Source organism: Halichoeres trimaculatus, unplaced genomic scaffold, assembly GCF_033239565.1.
Source record: "Halichoeres trimaculatus isolate MK-OKI-2021-1 unplaced genomic scaffold, fHalTri1.1 fHalTri1_scaffold_14, whole genome shotgun sequence".
Taxonomy (NCBI): domain Eukaryota; kingdom Metazoa; phylum Chordata; class Actinopteri; order Labriformes; family Labridae; genus Halichoeres; species Halichoeres trimaculatus.
Window position 1 is genome coordinate 29,505,819 of NW_027437192.1, and position 27,784 is coordinate 29,533,602.

At 38.7% G+C, this 27,784-nt stretch overlaps 1 protein-coding gene across 1 annotated transcript; it reads left to right on the forward strand.

Moving 5' to 3' along the window:
* LOC141803356 (CMP-N-acetylneuraminate-beta-galactosamide-alpha-2,3-sialyltransferase 1-like) lies at positions 1–27,246 on the forward strand. Its single transcript, XM_074687322.1, has 8 exons — positions 1–12; positions 1,125–1,321; positions 1,447–1,617; positions 3,212–3,257; positions 3,332–3,451; positions 3,548–3,661; positions 3,854–3,856; positions 26,971–27,246. The coding sequence occupies exons 1-8, from the start codon at positions 1–3 to the stop codon at positions 27,244–27,246; spliced, it is 939 nt and encodes a 312-aa protein (XP_074543423.1).
* The last annotated feature ends 538 nt before the right edge of the window (positions 27,247–27,784 follow it).

A 27,784-nucleotide genomic window follows, 5' to 3' on the forward strand; every position in this document is an offset into this window, starting at 1 on the left:
ATGGGCATGATGGTGCAGAGCAGGGGAGACAGGGGATTGGATGGAGTCATGCACAAACCTGAAATGAGGGGAGCGGCGGTTTGGATTGGTCGTTTATTATGATGTTTTGCAGCAGATGTACTGAGCAGATTTTTTTGTTCTTTTCTCTTTTTTATTGCGTTGATCAAACCATCGGACCATAAAGGCCTCATAAACAGTGCTATTAATACAAATCAAGCTTCCAAACAAAGACCATAGCATTTATTTGCATACAAAGTTATAGCTATAACTTAAAGCTATAACTATAAAGCTATAGCTATAAAGTTAAAGCTATAACATTCGTACAGTCATGCCAACAACAGGCTCCTCTGTCTATTCCCTATTTTATCCATGTCATTCGTTGTTTTGGTCATTCTGCCAAATCAAACCACTTTTTGAAGGATGCCAGTAATGACAGGAAGTGCTGACAGCTGAGTCTGTGTTCATTAAAATCAAACACATTGAGTAGTAACACGAGCAGCATGGACAGTAAATGAATCAATAAGCAAATCAGTATAATCAGTGTGTGAATGAGTTACATTCAAACATTTCGAAGCCGAGTCACTATTAATTTAATTCAGCTGAGTTTCATAATCATGACTTCAAATTAATGTCACCATCACACATTTCTTCATACAGTCTGAGTTATGTGATCTGTTTCTTTTACTGTTCATTCACTACTAGGAGCACGTAGTGCATTTTTTTCCCCTCATCTTTTTCCCTTTGTACCAACAAATCAGAGCCTGCATCATACCTAGCAACAGGGTCAACCACACCTCCTCACTAAGATCAAAGTTTCTGTCTCCTCTTTGCTCCTCTTGCTAAAAACACTCTTAGCAAGCGGATACATTATAGCAAACAAAATCAGTTACACTTTTTTAGCAGCTGAATGTTCAAGCGCAAAAAATTCAGAGTAGAAATAAAGATGGCCAAGAGATGAATAAAAGATAAATATAGTTCATGACCAATTTATGTAGAAATCCAGGTAATTCCAAGGGATTTAAATGCTTTTAGACTGTATAATAAGTGAGAACATATATTCTGTTTGTAACCATAGATGGGAATGCATGTGTTTTTATTTGATTTTCCTTTTTTCTCTGTATCAGCGTCTGCAGCATGAGAAGTGCAGTTTCAGTTCATACAAAGAAACAGTGCAGAAAGTGTTCCAGATGTTCCCACCAGGTCCAAAGCTGACAGAACCCAGCCCTGATCGCTGCAGGAGGTGTGCTGTGGTCGGGAATTCTGTCAACTTGAGGGGCTCGCACTACGGACCTCTGATAGACTTCCATGATGTCATCATAAGGTACAGTTGATCATCATCAGGCAAGTGTACCGCACCTAAGCATGGTACATTTAAGGTCACACTGGCCAAATGAACTGGACTTAAGGGCTGAAGTATTCTTTGTGAGTCTCCTCTTTGTCCTTCAGAATGAACAAAGCTCAAATCAAAGGCTATGAAAGAGATGTTGGAACCAAAACTACTCATCATGTGATGTATCCTCACAGTGCCACTAATCTGGACCACAGCACTCACCTGGTGCTGTTTGCATTCAAGACAAGTGATCTGGACTGGCTCACCAAGTCACTCACTCCACACGGGTAGGTTTTGGTATTTAAAATTTTGTTTCAAAGTTGTCTTTTGGGGGCCTTTGACATGATAGGAGAGTACAGGTAGAGGAGGGGACAGACCTAGAGTGGGACTTACATGTGGGATAGAGGTCACAGGCTGGATTCAAACCCTCCAACATGGCTCACTGCAGAGGAAGACCAAGGTCTCAAGGTGCTGAACCAGCTGGTCTGTTTGGATTAACAATATGAAGTTATCTATTGAAAGAAGAGGACGCTAGTAGAGTAACAAACTGTTAGTAAATACAACAAAGCCAACACTCTAATCAATCACTGAAAATCTGAGAAGCCTCCAGCCAAGGGTGGCAGATTTGTAAATCATTTCCCGTTATGTTGTAAAATGAGGAATTGTGAGGAGTTTATAAGTAATGGTAAAGGTCCCATATTCTGCTCCTTTTCTGCAGTTTAATATGAATCATTGATGTCTTCATGAAATGGTAGTAACATGTTTTGGTCCATAAAGCCAATAAATCAAGCACAGCAGCATTGTTTCCAGGCTCTCATAGCCCCTCTGTTCAGAACGCTCTGATTTAGTGGGCGTGGCCTTCATATGTAAATGAGCCACCGCTGATACTGCCCCGCTCTTCTGGGTCACTGAGAGCAACACCACAAGCTCCGAGTGCACAATGTTTAGAAAACAGCAAAGCTCGTTTACCGTAACATTACAGACTAAAACAACAGGCTAACTGCAGCTAAAGTTAGCATCCTGAAGCTAAGACAGAGACAGGGGGGGACACTGAGGAAAAGCTCTTACATCTGCTCCACAGCACATTTAAAATACTCACATTTCCAGGGTCCCAGGTTTGTTGGTGGATGGTTGGTAATGCGCCTGTATTCAGGACCAGTCTATTCGCTAGCCCTCTGTTGTAACGTCCAAAGTTGGAAAAGTAGTCAGCCGTGAAGTGACTAGCACACACATGCAGAGTTTAACTGAGTGTAGCCGGCCATGTCACTGCTCTCACTAATAATGTAATGTGAAATGTTAGTGAATCCTGGTTATGTCCTGCCAGTCATCTACCAAGCAGAGCCAACGTAACCTCACTCTTCATTTCATTGATAGACTCTCAAGTTTGAACAGACCACTGCAGAATGACTGCTGACTGTGGGTTGGAATGAACATTAGCACAAACAAATTAGCTCCAGTGTCCACCATCACTACTAAATTAATCACAGAAATCACTTTCAGCAGAGAAAAAACACAGATCTCTCTTCTCAGGACTAAACTTCGTTAGCTGGAGTGGTGTTGACATAGACTACAGACTGTAAGTCAATTTGCTCAACCCGATTGGTAAGCTATGAAGTAGCATTTTGAAATAACCTTTATTGGTGCAAATAATCTCAATTTAAAGTGTGTGTTACTATCGGGCATATATCTAGAAGGGAGACTTTTTCAAGATCACTTTTAAAATCCTCACAGCCCCTTTAACATTCTTTTTACATACTTAAACTTCAAAAAGAATCAAACTTTGTGTTGAACAGCCACAACAGGACAGGTCTGAGTGAAAGAAGGATGCCACATGTTCCAGTTAGGAAGTGAAACAATATTACTTTCCGTTTCCTTCAACAGGAACAAAAAAGACAAAAACCCAGGGTTACAAGCGAACAAAGATTTGGTGAGTTAGTACAAAGTGTCTTAAATTTAAAAACAATCTCTGAATGTGTAACTGATGAATTTGCTCCTGCACAGGTGATGATTCTCAACCCAGCGTTCATTCAATATGTTCATCATGTTTGGCTGAAAAAGAAAGGCATGTATCCGTCCACTGGCTTCCTGACTTTGATTCTCAGCCTGCACATGTGTGATGAGGTGTGTCAAACAATGTCAGCACATAAGCACATAATTCACCGCCATAACTAAAGGTGGAAACAGAATCATTTAAAGTCACTTCCCTCCTCTTTCCAGGTGAATGTGTTTGGGTTTGGAGCAGACAGATCCGGGAACTGGAATCACTACTTTGAAAAACTGAAACGTAAAAGGCTGAAAACTGGACACCATCCTGGTAAAGATGAGTTTAAAGTCATTCAGTGGTTACATCATCAAAGGAAAATCCAATTTTTCAAAGGCCGGTGATGTGTGTTTCTCTCTGCTGACCATTATTGTCAAAGATGATCAGCAGCTTTGTAAAATAGATAAAAAGATACATTCGGCCCTGTTGTTCAATCTGTTAATCAGGAATCTTTTCAACGTCTTTGTGTCCTGTGTTATCAGGACGTAACCTCCGGAAACCTGACTCACAGCTCAGGTTCAGCCCCACTGTGAGAACTACCTCTTAGGGTTAAAATTTGTCTAAACTGTGAAATATTTTGAGCCCTTTGTTTACACGCAGCTGGGAAGTGCTCAAGCTTTCCAGATATTGTTGACATTTGTGGATTAAACTTTAAATATTGTTATAAATACCATAGGTTCTTGTTCTGTTTCCATTTTTTGTAAACAGCATTTTTTTAATCTTAATTGATGATCTTGTATTTTCACGGACGGACTAAGGAGATGGATGGGTTTCACTCATTTTACCTGTAAGGCATATGTTCCTCTGTCACTTATTCTGATACAGCTACTGTGTGTGTGGTGTGCCTCAGGGCTCTGTACTGGGATCTTTTTGAGATTCATTTAAAGTGGCTGTGAGGAGTTTTTGAGTGATCTTGAAAAAGTCTCCCTCCTAGATATATTCCTGATCCTAAGCCACACTTTAAAACCAGATTATCAGCATCAATGTAGGTTATCTCTGAATGCTACTTCTTAGCTTCCTGACTGGGTTGAGCAGGACTGGATAGATTTATAGCGCGGCTAGGTCTCTATGACAACTCCACTCCTGACTAAGTTTAGTAGAGAGAAGAGAGATCTGTGTTTTTCTTTGCTGAAAATGATTTCTGTGATTAATTTTGTAGTGATGGTGGACACAGTAGCCTAACTGTCAGACGAGATGCTAAAAGAGAGAGTGATAGCACACAGACCAGTTCATATTACATTCGATACCATTCCTGTGATCCAAAGAAAAGATATCAAGTCTCATCCAAGAGAACAATTAACTATCAAATGTTTTTTTTTAGGAAAGTGGCAGAAGAAAACAGCCATGTCAGACAAAAGCAAATTTTACCACATCATTTGCTCTTTTGGACTTCTTCGCTCAATGTTTAATTACTCTCAGGGTTTAACATTCATGTTTAATCATGTGTTTAAATCAACAGTCAGTCAGATCCTCCAGCAGGTGCCAGTGAATTTTTGGGGATCTACATAACCCTCAGGATCTTTGGAGGAATGGCTGTCAGACTGTGTCTATCCTCAGTAGTGATGGCGTGTTCTGAAAGGTCTTGTTTTTGCAGCTAAACAATCCGACGACATTTAAAGAGAGAAAGCTTTTTTAGCCTTAGCCATCAGGAGGTCATGGCAGAGAGAACACCTGACAGGAAATGACACTGAATCCACATTTTAGAGCAGATTTTGTCTTTTAAAGACTGTGGTCTTAAACTTTCGATCAGCTGATGAACAGACTACTTCACTTAAATTGTTGTTTGCAATAAATTGCTTATTATTTATTCATCTATTTTTTTTTTTTTTTTTTTGCATGAATCCTATTTCTTCATTTTGGATCTTGAAATTCTACTTACAACCGTTTTTAGATACAGAAAAGCAAAGTGTAAAGTTCTGCAATTTTTCATTTGGTCTTAAAATTTTGATCAGGTGTGCACATATAGACAGATGATAGGCTTTTACTAAGATGCAGTGTGTAGAAATTAGAATTTTAGCAACACAGAGCTTTCAGATTTAAGAATGAGCCCATCTGTTGCTAACACACCACATCACTAAGTGGTGGAAGCCTTTACAGATCAAACCCAACCCTGGAGATGTCGTCATTTATTTCTATCATCATGTTGATGGCAGTTGATGCTGTGGGATATGTCTCATAGCTGGAGAAACAACAGGCAGAAAGCTCCATGACAGCCACACAACCCTCTGATAGCTCATGTTCTGTTTGACAGAGCTAACCTTCAACAATGAAGCGCAAATCCACCTCTGACTGTCGCTGAAATGCTTTCATTTGTTCCAAACAATAACCATAACCAATAAACCAATAAACCATAAACAATAAAAAATTATATTAATGGTTTACCTTTACCCGAGGAGCAGAAAACAGCGCTGTCTTCTTCTTCTTCTACTGTAAACACAACCTCCTCCTCTACTTCTAAACAAACACAAAGGAAAGGCAAGCCTGACATCTGGTGTTCAAAGTGTAGTATGTGCTCAAGTTTGACAATGCTTGGTTTACTGTAAAGTTTGAACTTGAACTTTGCTGAAAAACTAAGGGATAACTTTGGGATACAGTTTGCAAATTAATATAAAAAAATCTCACCCTAAGTTAGTAGAGACACAATGAAAAGCCAAATTCTTTGTTTGTTCTTTAATACTGTAGTGCATTGCTCGACACGTGGTGTTTTTGCAGTTTTTAAAATGAAAGAATGACTAAAAAGAATTACGTACTCATCCCATTTTAACACTGATGGCATAGCAGTAGGATAGTTTAGGGACCTGAGATCAAACCAGCAACCTGGTAAGAAACATGAGAGCCACAGTAACTCCACTATTTGTAGATGTCCACATAACATGATGACATTACTGCTTTATTTCATTGTTATGATTAAAAGAGAAAGTTGGATTCAAATATTTACTTATGAAAGTTGAATAACCTAAAATGAAAAAGTTCTTCTACTTATAATGCTGTTGGATATGTACAAAAAAAGAGCAAGACTGACATCTAGTGTTCAAAGTGTGGTACTGCTTGCTCTGGTTGAACTGCTGAAAATCAAATATTGAGTTTACTGCACATCCAACTCTGCTATATGAAACTACTGACAGTTATATGTAACTGAAAATGATATTTTTAATTGTAGGTTTGTAACTTGTATGAGGTACTTGCTTTGGTTTAATCAATACTATGTAATCACTTAATGAGATAGTTGTGCATTACTTTTTTTATCATTTTTTTTTTAAGCAAAAAAAAATAAAAAATTCAAATTCTAAAAAAGTCCAGAAGAAGCAAATATGAAACAGTCTGGTTCACATTAGTAGTTTTATTTTGAATATTTCTTATAAAAGCAGCGCACAATTTTTATTTTACACACATACTCACCTTTTCTCTTTCACCTACCCACTCCTTGTTCTGATCAATAACTGAATCCAGAAGTTAGACTTCTCTGTGAGACCCCAGCAGATCTCTATTTATAGAATTCATCTCAGAGGTCAGCATGAAGCTGGAACAGGAAATCTGCTGAAACACTTGGCTTACAGGCTACAGCGTACCAAACCAAGGCTGATTGTTAGCTTTCCTGCCACAATGACAAACCAGACCACTATAAGTGTTGAAACAAAACTGTTACAGTGATAGACTACCCTTTTTAGGTTCAGTCAGCTGCAAAAACTGACAAGAGAGCTAATTTGAGATAAGTTATAACAGATAAGTGAGAGGAAAACCATATCATAACAGAACAGACAAAACAACGTTCACTAATTGTTCCATTGACACACATGCATATTCTAGAGGTAGGACTGCACATTATCATCAGTCTAAACTGATCAGTCTTTTTCAAAACAAAATCGATCTTTGAATAGACTGACTCAACCTGCGCTGTAAAAGCTTTGTGTGGATGTTCTTTTTTTGTCTGACCTTAGGTTTCCGTGTCATTTCCAGCCAGTTAAAGTAAACAACCTTCTCTCAGCCTCTGCTGCAAATGATCACAGCTGAGTGTAGGATGTTTACATGAACTGAGTCTGAACAGCTCTAACTTATTCGTTCATCAGAATCTCCTGATCCTCATTGTTCAAAATGATCATTTAAGGCTCCCTAGAGAACAAATAAACACATCTAACAACATGTATGAGGCATTACAATAAAGGTGACAAAAGATATTATCAAAAAAAAAATTCCAAAGGTTCAGTGTGTAGAAATTAAAGCATCATCTCGTGGACGCTGACATGCTCATCTCTCCCATCAGAAGAGCAGCAGCAGCCTTCAAGGACAAATAGCTCTGTGCTTCTCTAGGAACATGGGGGGGAAGAAGATGGCAGTCTGGGTAAGGGTGACCTGCTCCTATGTGCAGATATAAACGGCTCAAATGATAATTTTGAATTTTGCATTTCATTTCTAATACGTTTTTTCTGCTTATTGTACTCTATATGATATGAACTCACACTATTAACACACGTGAGGTTTCTCCCTGTGACTTGATACATTAAAAGTTTGATACTTCTAAATATCACATGCAAACATTACTCATTAACCCAGGGAGCAACTTCAATAATAATAATAATAATCAATTTTGTTTATGGGCGCCTTTCATGACACTCAAGGTCACCTTACATAGCAAAGTACAGTTTCATAGAAAAAATGTACGCTTTGTAATACTGTGATTATGTTGAGGTTGAAGGTAGAGACTTAAAGGAGACATATCATGCTGATCCCTGATTTAATACTTATATATAATATAATACATTTGAAAACAAGACCTTAATCCCCTGAATTTTCAAAAAAATGAGATATTGTATTTTTTCTGATATCCTAGAACGAGATTTGATGCCTCTGAAAATCGGTCATTGACATTTGGCTGCGAGATTTCGACCTTCGTGACGACATGAGGATCCTTTCTTTTTATTGGAGTAATCTGATAAAGCAGCTCCTCCTCTGTGATGTCAGTTAGTCACACAGCCGCCACCAAGGGATACACCCACCAAGAGCCGAGTATAAAAACAGCCCCCTACTAGCTCTGGCTAACTTGACCGAGTGCTGTATGCAGGGACTCTGCTCTGCTGAGCAGCTCGGCTTTACATGGTGAAATAGCAGTTAAAACACTGTAGTTTTAGCAGACGCCGTAATACTTGTGAGACTGTGATATTTGCATGCTTGTTCTGACATGCACTGTGAACCTGGACCACAATAATGCTGCGGTAATAACATAGTGAGGAACTGACGGTAGAGGCGATCTTTAGACTACACTTTCAGCATGATGGATAAAACAGACAGAGAAAAGTGAAGGAGCAGGATGGAGCCCTGTTATAGAAATAGTTTATTGGTGAAGTCTGCCTATATTTCCATGTATGAACTATACATGTTACAGTACCGGTTTGACCCACCACACTGAAGCGTCCTGAGATGATCTGTATGGAGGTGGATTTTCTTCCTCCTGAGCTGCAGAACCATCCAGGTCTGACTCGGGGTCCAATACAAAAGGACGTATCCTACACTCTGCCATTTTATTAGTGCTATCAATGCCTTACGGTGAAGTTTTGGCAGACAGCAAACTCGCTCGGTCTGCCCCATCCAATATGGCGATTTTGTAAATACTGCCATGCTGCAAAAACTGCCCCCTGCCTCTACCCCCTCCGCCCCTCTGATAGAACTGACCAATCAGAGCACAAAGGGCTGTGACGTTGTGAGGTTACTGGAGGTCATTCTGGAAACGGAGCGTTTCAACGAGATCTTCGGAATGGCCTAAAATGAGGATATTGAGAACGCTATTGTGGGACAATGAAGGAACTAAATGACTTGTACTGAGGGCAGAAATGCTTTACAGGCATCCTAGTCTGGCATAGTGAAAAGGAGAAACAAGTATGATATGTCCCCTTTAAGATAGTGTTTTAGGAAGGCTCAATAAATAGGAATTGAGGGGAGGAGGGTAACATCTGCAGATTCATCAGCTTAGAAACATAGACCCAGCATCACATCAACAAACCAACAAAGCAATGAATTAAAATAAGTGTGTTGAACAAAACAAACTCTCTACACCTACGAAAGTATTATTTTAGATATTATACGTCCTGCTCACTAAGTTGTCCCCTGCTTTGACTGTAAAATTAATAACACAGGAAACGAGACTCAAAAGTTTGCACATTTTCAGGTGTCCAGACGTAGCACATCAACAAATGGCTTCCACTTCTGCAGAGGTGAGGGCAGCTGACAGCAGCAAACATCAGACTGAAAGCTCTGCTGATAGACAGCTTCCAGTCGGGGATGTTTACAGCCAGAAACTACCCTGTGCATCGGTTAACTCAGTCACAGGTAACAGTGTGACACAGCAGGAAAACAACAGTGACAAGATGTTAAAAACACCTGGACGTGGCTGCAGATCAGACATGATAGATGGAGGTGCCTCTTCAGGAAACGAGAGAGACTGTCACGTTCTGTGGTAAGTTCAGATCCCAGATCAGAAGATAACCCTGTCTGCAGACACTCGCTCTCCATGAACACTGCAGGAGAGAGGGAGAGAAAAGACATGACCTTGTCTCTGTTGCACTGTACAAGCCTTTGTACTGTAGATGACAACTCAAGTCTGTTCAGTCAGACAAATTAGAAGCAAAGCTTTACAGTTGTGCGCATAAGTTTGTGCAGAAGATGTGAAGTATTGATATTGTCTAGAAAATATGAACAACCAGGTGGAAAATCTGAAGAAATTTATTATCACATGACAATGTGTGTCTTTTTAAATCATAATGATAACTAATAAAGGTGTAATCAGAAGTTTTCATACCCTTAAATGTTTGATAATAATCACACACAGGGTTAAATGTCTGTTAAATGGTTGTGCTCTTGCATCCAGACCTGCTCAGCTTTTCTGGAGCCAGATCTAAACAGCAGTGTTCAAACTCATAAAAAGAAGTGGAAATTATCAGTTCTGGAGGGTATGTAACCGTATTAGCACAGCTGCATGTTTCTCTGAATAATACATCAACTTAAAAACAACTTTTACAAACTACACATTCTGCTTTTAAAGACTACCGAGCGTGCTAGCTGAGTCTTATTAACTTCCTGCACATGTTGTATTTCATGAGCTTTATCAACACTGCCTTAAACACACAGAGCTTTGGTTTAGAGGTGTTTGTAATGTCAGTGAAGTTACACAGCTGGAGAACAGAGCTGCTGCAAGGCCAGCTAGTGCTCTATCCTGACTGACTGCAACAGTCAAAAAGCGACTTTAAACAGCGAGGTAGCCTTCAATAACACCCCATAACAGCCCAAAGTACGACGGTATCATCAACGAGCCACTCAAAGTAACTTTAGCTCGTCAGTATAGGATAGTATAATGTGGTAAGTGTTAGCACTAGCTCATTTTAGCAAACGACCTAGGCTAGCTCGCTCGGTGTCATAGAGCTAGTTAGCCACTGTTAGCTTGTTTATGACCCTAACCTTCTGACGTTTCCTCGCCGGCGAATAAAAGCACGATTCCCCCAAAACAGAAGGTCGACACCCACTACAAAGCGCTGGTTCGGAGTTTGAGCCGAGTTGCTCATGTTGTCTGAAATTTCCTGCAGCCTGTTAAGTTTCCTTCCGTTTTCATTCACTTGTCTTTATTTTGACCTTTGGTTACTCGACACCAACATTGACGTCATTGTCATGGCAACAGAGCCCGCCCACCGTGAGCAGAGTCAGACAAGGAGCAGTATTTACGTTTTTTCACCATACATTAAATCGATAATATGCACATACCCTACAATAGTCACATGTTTATTTAGTGTTGGGCTTCCTATTGGCACAAAAAAGAAAAGTTTACAGAGCTTCCTGTGGGGTGAATTCAGGCTTATGGGGACAGTTTCTGTAATTTAGAATTAGAAATACTTCATCAATCCCAAGGGGGAAATTAGGCGTCACCAATTGCTCATCTCACAGTACAGGAGAAGGGAATAAGTATAGAAATTAACAGAATGTGGATAATCAAAATAAATAAGAAGCAATGAAATAAAGTAAATGTGAAACAAGTAATCAATAGAATTATCAATAAAATTATCAATATGTATAGAAAAAAATGGTACCTATACTAGTTCAAACAATATTTACATAATGAAGGTGACCATAGGTGTTGAGTTAAAAATAGTGTACTGGATTTTGAAAAATGGATATTGCACTTTTAAAGTGGTTAAAAAGATGTTGCACTTTTGATATTGCACTTGGAATGCATTAAAGTGAATTCCACCTTGTGATCACAGTCTTTGCATGAACTTTAAAACATAAGGTAGCATATCATTCATGTCTAAATCCCCTTTCTGCTGGCATGTTCTGGAGAAGGAGGTGAAACAGTGCGAAAGATTTAAAAAAAAAAAAAAAAAAAAAAAAAAAAACATTAAAGATATGAATTTTGCTAATAGCAGTAAGAGCTACATTAAAATTGCAATGATAATGTGATGAATAAATACATACAACAATGATATGAGACAGCCATTTAGCATACAAGTAAATAAAAATGAATAAATAATTTCAGGCCTTCATAGAAGGCAGAGTAATAAATCAATTAAGTAAATAAAAGACACATAAATAAATAGACAAATCAACAAAAGGTAGTAAGAAAGGAACAAGGAAACAAGAAGGTTGAGCCATGGATTAGGCAAACTGAAGCAACATAAAGGCGGAACATACACAGGCCCAAGTAAAACAGAACCGTTATGAGTTTAATTCGAAGAAATTGTAAATTTATTATTAAAGCATCATTAAAAATCTTCACATAAGTTTTTCAAAGTTTTTGTTTCTCTGCAGATTTGTGCTGATGGATATTCAGAATCATATGTGTATAATTTACATATTCAAGACATTACAGTTTTTCAAATGTATGCTCCGATGTTAAAATCAAGACAAAGCATATGCCATTTTTCTGACCGTGTATTTCTTGAGGTCAACTTCCTGGTTGATACAGGCCACACCCTCCTATGTGATGACACACCAAATCTTTTCACATAATTTTGCTCACCTTCTTCCAAAGAAAGGTCTCTACATAAACTGGGATTGATTTTGCTTTTAAGAAGAAACTCAGATGTGACAATTTACCTGAATCCACCTTATTTACTAAACAGGCCTATAAAAATTATTAGACGAATTAGGAGCCCTTTTCTTCTTCAGCCTCAGTGGAGCATCAGTGTTAGAGAAAGTGTTTAAATTGCTTTAAATCAAAGCGGGGTCTGCTTTGATTCTGTGAAAACTGCAAAGGTCCAGCTGCTCTTACCGACATATTAACTGTGAAAGTAACACATGAATGCCATATTTGATACCTATTTGTTTGAGTGATTTCTGTAAAAATCAATCACTAGCCAGGTTTACATGGAGCCTGATATTCCTATTAGAATCGGGTTTGAAGCCAAAACTGAATAAAAATGCTCCAGAAAAAACTCAATCAGAATAAACAGGCCACATCCGAATAGAATTTAATTTGGTTGCACTGTATATTCCTTTTCCTAAACTGATTAAAAGTAAAATCCTGTCTTGTAAACGTTGACTCTTAAGTAAGTGTGGTAAGTATACTTGTGCTACCATCATCATAGACCTGTGGCAAGATACTGCCTGCCTCCACATTTTGCCCATCCCCCTGAACAATACCAGAGGCACATAATGATTCTTTTTTTTTCAGTCTGGCTGATCCAGACCTACACATCCATAGAACATAACTTTCTATTCCACCCTTCTGCAGTTTGTGTCCTATCTGAAATCCCTCCCTTAAAAAAAAAAAAAAAAAATCCTGTTATGCAACCATACTGGTAGTGAAATGTATTGTACTGGTAGGTGTTGTATCACTTAGTTTGGTTTCTTAGCCTGCTTGTTTTATGGTTTTCGCAGTGAAGTTAATGAGAGAGAGCTGCAAACAGTGGTGTCTACAAGAAAGTTAATATTTTATGGTCTTTTTTTCAGTGAAAAACCTGAAAGGGGTTATTTAGTTATTATTTATTTCATGAAAAGTGTTATATATTTCATTAATAGTGTTATTATTTATTTTCTGATTTTTTTCCTGTAAAGATCCCAGAAAGGGTTATTAATAATTGGTTATTTGTGGCTTTCTGGGGAAACAATAAATATTTGTTTGGACACCTCTGCGATCGTCACAAACTGACCCTGCCCCCCCATTGGAGAAGGGAAAAGTTGTTTGGCCCTGACAGGAAAAAGTTTGGGGACCCCTGTCATAGACTGATGAAATCAAAGCTCACCTGTCCCTCAGGTGTCTCTTGATCCACGATGACCAGTGGTCAGTTTTCTGCAGTGTTACATGCTGAGTAAAAATCAGCAAACTCTGCCTCTGACCAAAGAACTTGTTATCCATTAGGGGGCGATATGTAGAAAATGTGTCAGGATGTTTTTATGGCAGGATATAATGTGTAGTTTTCAGTGATGAGATTTTGAATGTTAAATGATACTGAGCTTAGCAAGATACATTGTGCGTTACTGGTATCTATCTATATGTTTATTTTAGTGCAAGGCCCTGAACTTTTTGTAAATTTAAAATAAAAGTTAAAAAAGTCTTTGTTTATTTATTTGTTTAATTTTGTTAATAAAAAAGCTCCAACTATGACCGTTAGTCTCCCCACAGGATCCAGTGTCAGGTGTAGTCAAAGCTAAAGGGAATCTGTCTGTCTTAAGCATTTGTTACTAAAAGTGAGTTGCTGATCACAAAAAATCAACGTCACTCTTTCATGTCACCTGTGTATAATTTCGCTCGTACTTTGTAGCCTTGAGCTATCATCACCTGCTGTGCCTCTACTGATGTTGACATGTTTGATAAGTAGTGGATTTATTCCCCTAATTAACAGCTCCGCAGGTTGGATGCATCATAAGGATCAGTTTGGACACTTCAACTTCTTGCGTGTGTAGTAGTGAACATCTGTGTGGAACATGTTCAGCTCCTGCAGGATGAAGTCAGCAGACATTTTCACTCAGGGTTGTAGACTTTACTAACTGCTTTACTCACCATCCTCCACATGAGGTCAGACTGGATCCATCTACTCACCATCTCTCCATTCCACAGCTGGACTGAGTAAACTGCGCTCTTATGGATCATTCATCATTTATACACTTTTTAATATTCTGCACACATGTGCGTGTTGCTCCATTATTCCATGTGATCAGGTTTTAGTCCAAAATATTGAGCACAATCAGCAGAAGCAAGCCCTGGAATCCTCTCTGCGTGTATATTATTAACAGTAGTCATTAGGTTTCTGGAAAGCGGTGTAGCCCTCGGTATCCAACTCTGCTGAAGATTTCTTAATAATTTATACAACATATCTCAGTTACTTCGTATGAAAAGAGCGGGAGAAGAAAATCCATCTATAACCTAACCAGGAAAATTGATTCCCTTGTCATTCTGTGTAGTCTGAAATTGCCCGGAGCTATTATAAGAGAGACTGATTTTCTCTGTGCAGTGGAGTGGAACATTTTCTCCTGGTAGAGCTTTTTGTAAAAAGTGAGCAGATTCATGAGCAACAGTACTGCCAAAGAGGTTTACTGTCACATGTTCTCAGTCAGATATCCTAAACTTTACACAATCTATAAAATAATTGAACAAGAAATTGTCTTTGACAAAGATAAAAACAAGGGTTGATACAAACATTTGAGTATTTTCATCAAAAAAAAAGTTTGTAAATAAGCGATAAAGATATTAACTAATGAATCAATCAACAAATAAACACCCCAATACACAGGGTTTTTTTTTTTCATTTATTTATTAATTTTTTCTGCTATAGAGTTATATAACTTGATGATATAGAATAATTGTGTAAAAGAACGTGACCGAACTTTGGATTTTGCCTCGTATATTATCACAAAATGTGATTTAGGAACCAATCAAAGTGTGCAGGCTGATTTCTGCAACCTCCTCCCAGAACGGCTCTAGAAGTCAACTTTTTTGGTGATAAATGCAAAAATCAATACAGGCTGGAGTAATATCAGGGTTCCTGTAAAATGTTGGTCTGAGTTGTTATAACTATGGAGGCTGGCAATGATTAAGGTCATCAAGAAGTTTGAAGAAAAAGAAGAAGGAGAAGAAGAAGGAGAAAAGGATTTGTAAATGTCCGTCCATCCATCAGTTATCTTCATGTCATGAGGGCTGGAGCCAATCCCAGCAGTCACTGACGTTTGAGGCTTTAAAACTTGAAAAATGGAGGTTTAAACTCACAATGCATCGCTTTTTGTCCTTTAAGGCCTCCTTTGTTACACCAGCGGAAAGAGGGGTGACAAGAAATGTACAAGTGATGCTTGGTGATCCTTGATACATCAATATAGACCAATTTACTGTTTGTAAACAGTTACATCTGCATGGACATTTTTGCAACAAAAATGCTATATATATTTTTTTTTTATCTAAATAACAGGAATTTGACAGGTGGTAAACATCTTTCAAGTTCCTGAGGAATCAGTGAGTGGATGGGAAACATGATGGTAAACACCATTGAGTGGAGAAATGCAGCATGTTCCCCAGAGAGGAGTATAAACACATACATGACTGCATGCTTGTGACATTAAATGTGGACACTTGAAGACTGTGAAATATAAAGACATGGACTTGTTAAATAAAAAAAAAAAAAAAAAAAAAAAAAAAAAAAAACAGAAAGCCTCCCAAACCAAATTCTCGTAGTTAATGTTATTTCTTGGTTAACTGAAGTTGGATAAAGGAGACACATTTAATAACAGCCGCAGACGTCAATGGTGTTTCAGTTTAAAGTGTGACCCTGTTAACTAGAGACTATCAGCCATCAATCACAAGGGGCAACATCCGGTTAGTAAAAGTAAAGCCTATGTGGTCGCTGTTTGTCCAGAATCCTCTTGAGGCAGGCTGCAGAAAGACCGAAAGTCACGTACATACCCAAGCATAACAACAGACTTTTAAGGCATTAAAAAAGCTTGGTTCAAAAATTGCTTGGGTCTAAAACACTGATTTCACTATCAGCTCACACTGTACGATGGGTGATTTTTTTTCTAACTCTTTATTAGGATCGTTTGATTTTCCAATTAGAGGCACACCTTAAGTCACATGACTGAAAAAACTCACAGCCAGAATCATTGCGAACGTGGCTGCATCTGCAGATTGGCTTCTTCCTCCATGTTTCATACAGTCTATGATCAATCACTGACATGTTTGGCTGAGAGTTACCAGTTAGCGTGGTCACTCCTAACTGTAAGACACCTGTTGCTCTCTAACAGTCAGAACTCAATAGAAGTTGATTCCCTGACAAAGTATAATTTCTGATCACTGACTCTAGAAAGCACAAACATCTTTGTGCTGCTCATAGTTTGAATTTAGTGTTTAAAGAGCGCTACCTTGTCTGAAAGAATGGAGCCGTGCAATGTGATGTTGAAATGACATATATTTAACATAATTTCTGACGTCCAAATCAGGTCTCCTGAAGGTGCAGAATGAAAGTTTTTATTATGTCTTTTTCGGACATCTAATTAAGGTTGTCGTAATGTTTGGATCAATTTTGAACGTCTTATTGACGTCTAAATTTGGTCTGCAAATGACTTCCAAATGCTGAACATCTTACATGATCAGATATAGATGTACCCATTTTGCACATTTCTCTGACGTCTCGACATGGTCTTCAACGGACTGACCCAATACTGACATGATCTGCATGTCCCTCCTATGTCCAGTGTTTGGAGGGATCTTTTCTTTGCCAAAATGTGTGCATACTTTAGATGACGTTGACTGTCAGTTGGTCTAAATTGGTTTATAGAAAGCCACACATTAGTCCATCGTTACATTTGGGAGGAGGTGTGCTGAAAAAAAAGCCGTCTATTTGATGTAGACGTATTATGTGGGAGGGATAAGAACAATGGCCTTTTCTTTATTAAACTTCCCATATTATGCAAAACTCACTTTATTAAGTCTTTTAGTTAAATTTGTGGGTCTCTGACTTTCCTCCCAGCCCACAAAATGTGATATTTAATGACAAAACCTGTACTAAGTAGTGCTTTTGAACGTAAAATCCTGACCTAAAACGATCTGTTTGGAATTTCTGGGGTTTGCCAACGTCAGCGATTCCCCTTTTTGACCAATTAGGAGCAAGTCTGACCTGATTGGTCCACCGGAGCAGATACCCCCTCCTCGCCTGAATCCAGGCGCATTACCAACCATCCACCAACAAACCTGGGACCCTGGAAATGTGAGTATTTTAAATGCTGTGTGCTGTGGAGCAGATGTAAGAGCTTTTCCTCAGTGTCCCTCCTGTCTCTGTGTTAGCTTCAGGATGCTAACTTTAGCTGTGGTCAGCCTGTTGTTTTAGCCTGTAATGTTACAGTTAACAAGCTTCGCTATTTTCAGTGACGTGGAGAGCGGGGTGCAATCAGCGGTGGCTCATTTACATATGAAGGTCACGCCCACTAAATCAGAGCGTTCTGAACAGAGGGGCTATGAGAGCCTGGAAACAATGCTGCTGTGCTTGATTTATTGGCTTTTTGGACCAAAACATGTTACTACCATTTCATGAAGACATCAATGATCCATATTAAACTGCAGAAAAGGAGCAGAATATGGGACCTTTAATGCTTCAGATGTGTCAGCTGCAAGGTTCTGATGAGTAGCGCTGCATGAGGACAGAAATGTCACCATATATATTCTCACCATAGATTATATTCTCATTTTATGCCCATCTGTGTTCTTTATATGTCACTAAATGGATTCACTGAGCTCTATACTGATCAGACACTAAGCCCTGCACTGATCCCTGATCACATGCCTGCAAACAAAAGCACGGATGGAATGGAAATAGATATTCAACTTGTATTGTTTGTATATCTGGTTCTGCAAGTTGTATGAATGCCGAGGTCTCATATAATTGGATCAGGTGTAGAACTTGTATGGTATTATGAGAGCTGTGCTCTCTTGGTGTATATGACTTTGGACTGTCTCATTACTAGCTGAAGAGTTTACCTTGACCTTGACTTCATCTTTTAACTATGAGTTTGTGGCTTTTAGATCCCTAATCACACACAGTCACTAGTGTACCATCTAAAAAGATTGTGTAATGAGCTCAGCATCAGTTGGTTTGGGTTACAGAGCCTCTTGGGGTTTAAAAATAACCTGCATGTTCCAGACTCTGACTTTCCTCCCTTCCCTTTATAATGATGGACAACTCAAAGTGTCCAATTCAGCTGAGAGGCATGTCTCAGGACTTTCACGGGAAACTGAAGCACCCCCACAGACTTTAGAGACTAAAACTTCCAGACTGTAACTGGATCGTGCTTACCACTGAGGAACACAGTGACACCTGAAAATCAAAACCATTGTAATGACATTCAAAGTAGTGGTACTTTATTCTAGTCTTTATTCTGTCCCTCTGGTGCCCCTGTGGTATCTTTTGATAATTCGCAGCTAAAGAAAAAAGTCTGTTTTTCTCACTCTGCTCTCTGCTGTTTTATAAACCCTTATTTTTGCCTCTGACGCACTCTGTTTTAGCTGCTGTCTCTTTAAGGCCCTCTGCGCTACAAACCCCCTTCCTTCTGATTGGCCAATCCTCTGGAGGCCTGTTGAGCTTGACCTCACAGACCTTGGTGTTTTAAGGCCCATCCCTCTAAAGTGTCATGACCTACTAGTTAGGAGGTCTTTACGGGATGACCTCATCGTTTCAGCAAGTCTCATGAAGACCTCATGAAGACCCTGTTTAATTTAAACATCTAGCATTGTTACTTTTTATCTGTGTGTCCTACATGGAACAACAGAACACCCCCTCTTTAGAAAGCAAGTTAAAGATGTGAGATCGTTTAGGTAACATGTTTACTCTCTCTGACTCTTTCCCTCAGTTTACTCCTGCTCTAGTCCTCTGATGTCACTGTGCTACAGCTTAATCTAAAATTTTGACTGAACAGGTCATAGTTTGGAGGCTGTACACTCATGGTGAGTCTCCTACATAAACACATTTTTCTACAGTACGCTTGAGATTTGCTGCTGTAAACAACTTTGACTCCAGGGGGTCCAAATGTGGCTGTCAAGGGCCCCTAGAAGGTTGTGAAACATCGATAGGGTGTCACAAATGCCTTAAAAAAATCAAACACTATTAACAGTTGCATGTTTCATCTATTACTGTATAAATGTATTTAAAAAATAGGGGTAGGTAAAAATAGGTATCCTTTTCAAGTTTTTCATCCATCTCCAAACCACTGCTGTGTGCTGTAGGAGAGATATAACACGTTGAATGGAATGTAAATAAAACTCTTGTGAGGAAATAATGAACATTTGTTGATTTGTTTGGTAATGAAAGTTGATATTCTGCTGGAAAAAGTTTTATCGATGTATGCTAACCGCTAGCATATTAATTAAAAAAGTCCTGATGTTCGTTAGCATCAAGCTAGCTCCCAGTGCTCTATATCATTTTTGGTAGATTAAAAATGACTCTTGTGCGAGACCATTACACTTGTTTGTGTGTTCAGGGATTAAAGTTGATATTTTGCTTTAAAAAAAACGAAGTTTATTGATGTGTACTAACTGCTAGCATATCAATGCAATTTCCAAAGTGCTTTATAGCAGTTTAGAAGATTAGGAGCTTTGTAACATGTTGAAAAGAGTAAAATTGACTCTCTTGTGCAAGACCATGACACTTGTTTGTGTTTGTTGATGAAAAATGCTATTTTGCTGGAAAAATAAAGCTTTATCGATGTATGCTACCTGCTAGCATACATCTTGTAAGAGAGTTATTTATCAGTGGGCTCTCAGGGAAATCTCTTGTAGCCTTGTTTTTGCCTCACACTTTCATAAAAGCACAAACATGAAGTCAGTTATACACACGTGATTACACTTACTTTAAAGTATGATTGACCTGAAGCTCTCAACTCTTTACACAGAAGTAAGTCTTGTAGCTCAGGCTAGCTACTGTTAGCAAACTACCTGCAAAGCTCCAAACAAATAAAAAAAACGTACATTTTGAAGCTTTTAAACACGTTTTAAGCGATTTTGACCGAGTCCAGGCCTTTTACTTATTTTTTAAAAGCCATTTTTGCCTGAAAGTTTCATTGAGTCTCATTGATTCTTTAAAGGTCTGGTCCCTGTTTCTTAATGAGTAGAACATTTAGTTAAGATACCTAATCAAAATTTTAAGACCAGTTGAAAAATTGCAAGAATTTACATTTTGCATTGTTGGATCTTGAAAAACGGTCCAAGAAGACTTTGACAATGCAAAAAGAAGAAATGTGAGTGAGACACACACACACAAACACATACACACAAGCAATTTATTGAAAACAGTAATTAAACTGAAATAGTCTGTTCATTAGCTGATCAAAAGTTTAAGACCACAGCTAAAAAACTGAAAACCATCAAAAACATTTCCAGTGGCTCCATGTCAGTAACGTTGGAGCCATCAGGACGTCAAGGTTCAGTTTTTTCTCCTCAGAGAATCAAACTTTCTTCACCTTTCAGTGTCCCATGTTGCTGCTCTCTGAAAAAGTCCAAATGGTGAGTTTTTGGGGTTGAAGAAGATGAGGCCTTTGAAGACTTGTTTTCTTCTAAAAGCTCTTCTCTCTCTGTTGGCATCTGACGGTTATTGGGCTGCAGTCGGCTCCAGTAACGACCTTCATTTGGGTTGAGGATCATCCCATGTCTTGACGGCCTGTTGGATCCTCCGGCTCAGCTCTGGTGAAATGTTTCTGGGTCTACCACTGGACTTTTTTGTTCCCTAACCCTCAGGATCTGAAGAAGAAAGAAATTTAAAACAGCTGTCTTACTGCGTCCAACCTCAACAGAAATGACGAGTAGTTTTTTTGGGTCTCACTACCATTTCTTATTGTTACAGTTTGAGCTTCTTAAGTCTGGGAGCTATAGAGTCCCTCTGGCCAAAGGTCTTTTTAAAAAAAAAAAAAAAACCTTTAATACCAAATGCTATCGCCATGCGACTAATACAACCAAATGATCTGAACTGTTTAAATACCATGTTTTACTTATTTGCTAGATCTTGTTTACCTCAACTTTTATATTGTGTCTAATAAACATTTTGTTTTGGGGTTTTATTTATTTATTTATTTATTTTTTAATGTTTGGCATTTTTTTTGTATTTTAGTGCTGTCTGTCTCTTGTGCTGGTGAGCCACAGTCAATTTTCTACTTCGGTGGACAATAAAAAATTATTCTATTCTATTCTATTCTATTCTATTCTATTCTACTTAGAGCTTTTCTAAGATCCAAAAGTGAAAAATTTACATTTGTGAAGTTTTTCAGCTGGTCTTAGACTTTTGATCAGGTGTGTATTAAAATATATTTTTCACTGTGTCAGTTAAGAGCCGGTGTGCCTTTGCGTATGAATAAAATGATAATAGCTGGTTTAGTTTTTCAGAATAAAGTCCTGGTTCAGGGGTAAAAAAAAAGAAAAAAGAGAAGTCCATCTCCTGGGATGCATTTTCCCTGGTGGTGTGATTGTAGGTCTCTTGCTCGTTCTCCCCTTCCTGCCCTCGCCTCACTTTCACTGTCTGATGTTCATTTCCTCAGCGTCGAGGACCCTTCATTCTCCGTTAGAGAAACTGGGTTACATGGGGGTTGGCTGGGTAGTGGGATGGCTTAGGTGATATTCAGGGACCAGAGAGCTACAGTTTATATTCACTGCCAATATAAGCAGAGAAAATCACTTAAAGACCTCCTGACCCAGCAGACGTACGGGGGCACAGAGGCTCCATGTGAGTGTTCACTGAAGCGCAGTGGGTTGCTGCAAGTGCTAGCAAGAGATTTACTTTCTCAAGTTGGATTCTGCTTCCAGGAACAGGCAGAGCTTTGCACTCCTACAAAAACTTTCGCTTTCTCATGTCTGCTCAAGTCTGGATTTCTGAACTGAACACCAGCAGGAGAGAAGAAGCTTTGAAACCTCATCTGTGATATAAAACTACTTGTGCTGAAAGAAGGAGAAAAAAAGCATATACTAAATCTGCATCATTAAATTTGACCACTTCATGCATGAAAGACACTTTTTCAACTCGTAACATTGGAATGAATCATGTTTATGTGCATGCTAGGACACATATTAGTCTTCCTGTGCGACAGCATACCTTATCCAGCGTGGTAATGGACAGGTAGTTTGCAGTAGTTTACAGAGCTCTTGGGTTTCAAACAAATGCTGCTCTGGACACAAGGAAAATTAAAAAAGAAGAAGAAAAATAAACACCAAATACCTAATGGTTTAATTTAGTTAAGTTAAGTTGCTCTTTATTTGTTTCATACTGTCATAAAATATATATCCAGTATGAAAGTAAAAAAAAAAAATCTCAAATGAATGAAAAGGTGCAGAGAGAATAAAAACATCTTATAATATCTGCCCCCTCTCTCACAAAACATAGAAAATAAGCAAAAAAAAAAAAAAAAAACCACCTGCCAGCATGCCTTCTCACATTCCATTATCACTTTCTTACAAAAAAAACAACAACAACAAAAAACAAAAACAAAAACAAATTCACTAACATAAATGTGAAAACTCGTACCAATTTCCATTTCGCCCATTTCGTTTTTTTTTTTTTATCTGGATTGAGATTTCCTTGTTTCCCCTGTATGTCTGATATAGTGTCATCTCTATTGGTAGATGACTGGCGGGATATCACCAGGATTAACTAATGTTACACATTACAGACATGTCTCAGAACAATGGGCTGTGAGTAATAATGATGTCATGTTCAAAAAGACGCAGCTCTAAGAGCTCATGCTTCCAGGTGAATTAGATGAGCCGACCCCCAACTTCTTTCCTTTCGCTGCTCAGCTCTCCCTCAGTCACTCAGCTCTGCTCATGGCAGCCAAGCAGCCAATCACATGTGAGTATATAGGTTTATACCACTGTGTGACAGCAGGAGCGGGGGACACTCAGCCAAGTATGGCATCATATCCCCACTCAGTAAGTGATGTCATCTCGCAAAGACAAGAAAATATGAGCTACACAACCACAATCAAAACAGCATCTGGCTACAGTTAAAAGGTATTATACATTTATTCATTAAACATTACACTGAATATCAAGTTTCTGTTCTGACCCCATTCTGTGAGTTTGTGCTTGCAGTGTTCAGACTCAGAATCAAGTTCTATTGCCAAGTACATTTGCACATGCAGGGAACTTGTCTTGGTCTGTGGTGCTAACAATTAACAAAAAAATGACGAAAAAGCTGATAGAATATAGAAAAAGTTAAGATTTAAAATTTTAAAATATGAAAAAATATATTTAGAAAATAATAATAATAAAATACCTGGTGCAACTGGCGCTGCATTCTTTGGCACGGCTCCCAAAGAAGGGCCTGCTCTTTCAGCTTCCAAACAGCTCCTGATTTAGTAATATTTGTAGCCTTGTATTTTGGTCTAACCTGGAAAATATAAATTATGTGCGTATTAAAAAAGTTAGTTGATATTTCAATAAAACTTTTTTAGCACAAAAACAAATGAATATAACTGGAAGTAAGAAGGTTTACTTGCGTTTCTTTTGCATCACTTCACTTTTATCTCATGGACAGTCTAACGTCAGTGTTGTTGTATTGTAGTTATAATTCTGGCTCAATCCAGTAGATGGTGATAATTCACCAAAACAAACAGCGTTATCTCATTCATCTTGAGAAACTGTTTGCCTGGTAGACTGGTCTATTGCATACAGAGAAATTTTTCCTGAATCAGTACATTTGTACTGATACTGCAGATTTTGCAAGTTTTAGTGTAGTAGGCGGTTTGGAAACGGCTCTTGTCTATTTCTTTTTATTCACGGTTGTAGCGGACCACTAGGGGGTGCTGGCAGACCACAAAATGAGAGACACTGCTCTAACTTACGCTACAAACTGAGTTTACAAAGTTTGATTGTTGTCACATTTCAAACAATAGCGCTATGTTACTACAAACTAACACACAACATTGTTGTTTTGCATCCTGGGTAAAGTTGTCTCCAACTCAAAAAAACAGTAGTATCAAATAAAAGGGCTGTCTTTACGACAGTGGCTGATAGTGCTCATGGGAAACTTAGTGTTTATCTCATAACAAACAATACACTCCATAACCAGGCCCCTCCATACCTTACTGACATGCTCCACCCCTACACCCCTTCCTGCAAACCTCCTCACTGTCCCTAGGACCAAGCAGCGAACCCGGGGGATAGAGCCTTCTCTGTTGCTGCCACCTCCCTCTGGAACTCACTCCCACAACACCTCCGTGATACTGCTGACCCCACCGCCTTCAAAACAAAACCCAAAACTCACCTATTTCGCAAAGCTTTTAACTTGAACTAACAAACCCCGATACTGAACTTGCTTCTTTTTCTCTGCAACTTTGAATTGTTTTTGCCTCGTCTTCTTTTCCATACATGTTTTTTTTTTTTTTTTTTTTTACTGTTATTTCATTTTTTGTATCTGTTTTTAAACTTGCTTTTTATACTGCTTTTACCTTGTAAAGCGTCTTTGAGATTTTGAAAAGCGCTCTATAAATAAAATGCATTATTATTATCATTATTATTAATATAATACTGATTCAGGTAACAGGTGTCACTGCAGTCAACGCTTAATGGAGAGTCCCCATGCTGCAACCGTGAACTAAACTAACTTATGGAAAAAAATACAAAATAAAAAAATAAAATGAATAGTGCTGTCAGGCGATTAAAAAAATTAATTGGATTAATTAATTACATGATTTGTAATTAATTAATCTAATTAATCACATTTTAATCTCATATCAACTTAAGGTCCCAAAATAAAGAATTTGAATTCCAGGACATTAAAATTACGTTAAAATACATTTAAAAACATTGAAACATAAGGTGGGAATATATACAACACATTTTTAGGTACCCTGAGGCATAAGAAACACATGAAAAAAGTTTTATGGTTTTATCTTTACAAAATCTACACAGTCCTGCACCTAAGATAAGCTGATTTGATTTTTAGGATGGTTTTTGCTTCTGTCACATTTTTTACTCAATGTGGACTCAATTTTCACTGCAATATGAACTTCTATACTTCTATGAGGTCAGGAGAACCAGGGCTAAAGGCTGAAAACTGTGAGAAACTATGTACAAAACACTTTTTTCAAGTCTTGGATCAAAGAAAAGTGAAGTATTTTCGGTTTTACAAGCTCTGAACACACAAACTGTTGCTCATTGGTACAGAGCAGCCCCAAGCTGAAACATGACACCAGGAAGATGGAAGGAACTTTTCAAAGAATTCTTTAGATTTAAATACGGAACAAATATCGATCATTCAGGGTTGTTTAAAGCAGTTAAGAGTGTAGAATTATCTGTTTTTTACAGAATTGAGCTAGAGCAAATGGTTGATTTTCTGTAGATTTTCAAAAAGGACATGCAAATAAACGAGATGTGGACCAAGTCTCGCTTCCCCCGGTCTAAAGCATGTTGCTGACGTCAGGTGTGATACATTCAGGGACCGTCAGAAATTTGAAAATCTGTCGAGAACACCACTTTTCCAAGTCGGACAAACGGTTTGTAAATGCCAGGCATTTGAAAATAAGTGTGGTTTTGGATCTAGATTAATCTGCGTTATTTTTTATAACGCGTTGATTTGTGGTGTAATTAATTAATGTAATTAACACGTTAAAATGACAGCCCTAAAAATAATATAATGGTGACAACAGTTTGCCGTTGCTCTCAGAAGACCTCTTGACCACACATTTTTAGAGTGTTTATGATTGCTATGAGGTTGACGGCAGTGGTCGTCATAAAAGGTGGTAAAAACTCCCAAAGCCCTAAAATCACCGGTTGCCTCAGTTGCACATGAAAAATGTGTCATTCAAGCAACGTAGCCAGCGGCCGAGAAAACCCGGTAAGTACTGGACCTACCAGGAAGCCTTTTTTTCTGAGTGCAATATGAAAGCAGTTCAGCCGTATAAGTCATGTTACAGCTCGCCAAAGCCTGTCGGAAAGTTCAAAGTGGGCTTAGACCGTGCATATGCAGCAGTGTGACAGCTCCCATGAGGGATGAAGTGGATTATGCAGCGAGTTTTAGGTAAGGTGCACCTTTCATGAGCTGAACGGCTGGCTGACAGTTTTACCAACAGCAGTGTATAAATGTGTGTGATCGGTGTTTACCTGACAATGCCTCCTGAAGGGGCCTCTGCTAAGCATGGTGGGAGCAGCAAATAGAGCAGTCAGTCATACAGAGAAGTTTTCAATTCTCAACAAAGGCGTGTATTCATTTTAGCTTTCAAGCCTTTTTCCTGCTCAGTGAAATGAGAGATTGTCAGGATTTTGAGTAGAGAATTACAAGGTCTAGTGGGTTATTTTCACTTTCAGCTCCCCTCCACACTCCTCTTCACTGAATAGCTTTTGACACTGCATGGTTCAGTAAAAACCTAAATGAAACAGCGTTTTACGAAACAGCACTGTATTTACCCAACACTTGGATCTGGTTTTATGATGAGAATCATGTGAAGATCAATTAGTTAAACCTTTTCTTCAGCTCATTCCTGCATGCCAAACGCTGGAGAAGCTCCTCTCTGCTGCTGCTCCTCCATGGCTGAGGAGGATTTATGTTTTGTGTTAAGTAAGGCTGAAGCTACTCATGTTATCTCACTCCATCAATAGCAAATACATTAACAATATCTAGTCGCTGCAAGCACACTATTAATTTACCACGACCTGTCCCTACAGGGGCAGAATGATTGTTGGAGGCAACGAGGTGTATCTGCTTACCCTTCCCTGGGACACAGTGTCGCTGCTGGGGATCAATGTCCATCGAGCTCGGAGGAAGAGGAGCAGGCAGGCAGCCAAGCAGCCGGCTGGAGGAAGCCCTCCAACTCATCTCGAGTGACGCTGTCACCTAAGAGGTCCCAGCAGGCCCTGCAGAGACAGAGAGGGATGTGCTCTCTGATGCTGGAGCCATGTCCTTTCACACAGAAACATGGACCACCGTCCCTGAAAGGTTGAAGAGGACAGAGGTAATGGATAGTGCCAGCTCCGATTCATGACAGGAAAATCCCTGACAGCCTTTGACAGCCAGTGATAATGACATTTTTTCACTTGGGGACGTGCAGCAGCTCTCAATTAATGAAAGAAAGGTGTCTGACCCTGATGCATCGGTAAACCTGAGGACAAAATAAACCTTTTCATCATAAATGAACTAGACTCTGCAGCAGTTCAAGAACAATTTAGAGATTTTTCTTGGTCTTAGTCTGGTTTCATCTCCAAGTTATGACAACTATAGAAAACCAGTGTTGATCATCAGTGGAGCTGTGTAACATGACCATCTATGACTTTTGTCCAAATGAATAATCCTACTTGTTATTGTGTATCAGCAGCTCCTATTAAATCTCTGCATGCAACTCCACTAGTAATGTTTGTGTCATTTCTGTCTCAGAATGCTGGTTTATTCCTTCTTTTGTTATGATTTTTTCCAACGGATTTGGGCCTGTCTGCACGTTCAGTGATTAAACAAAAGGGATTATTAGTCCTAACCACAGACTGT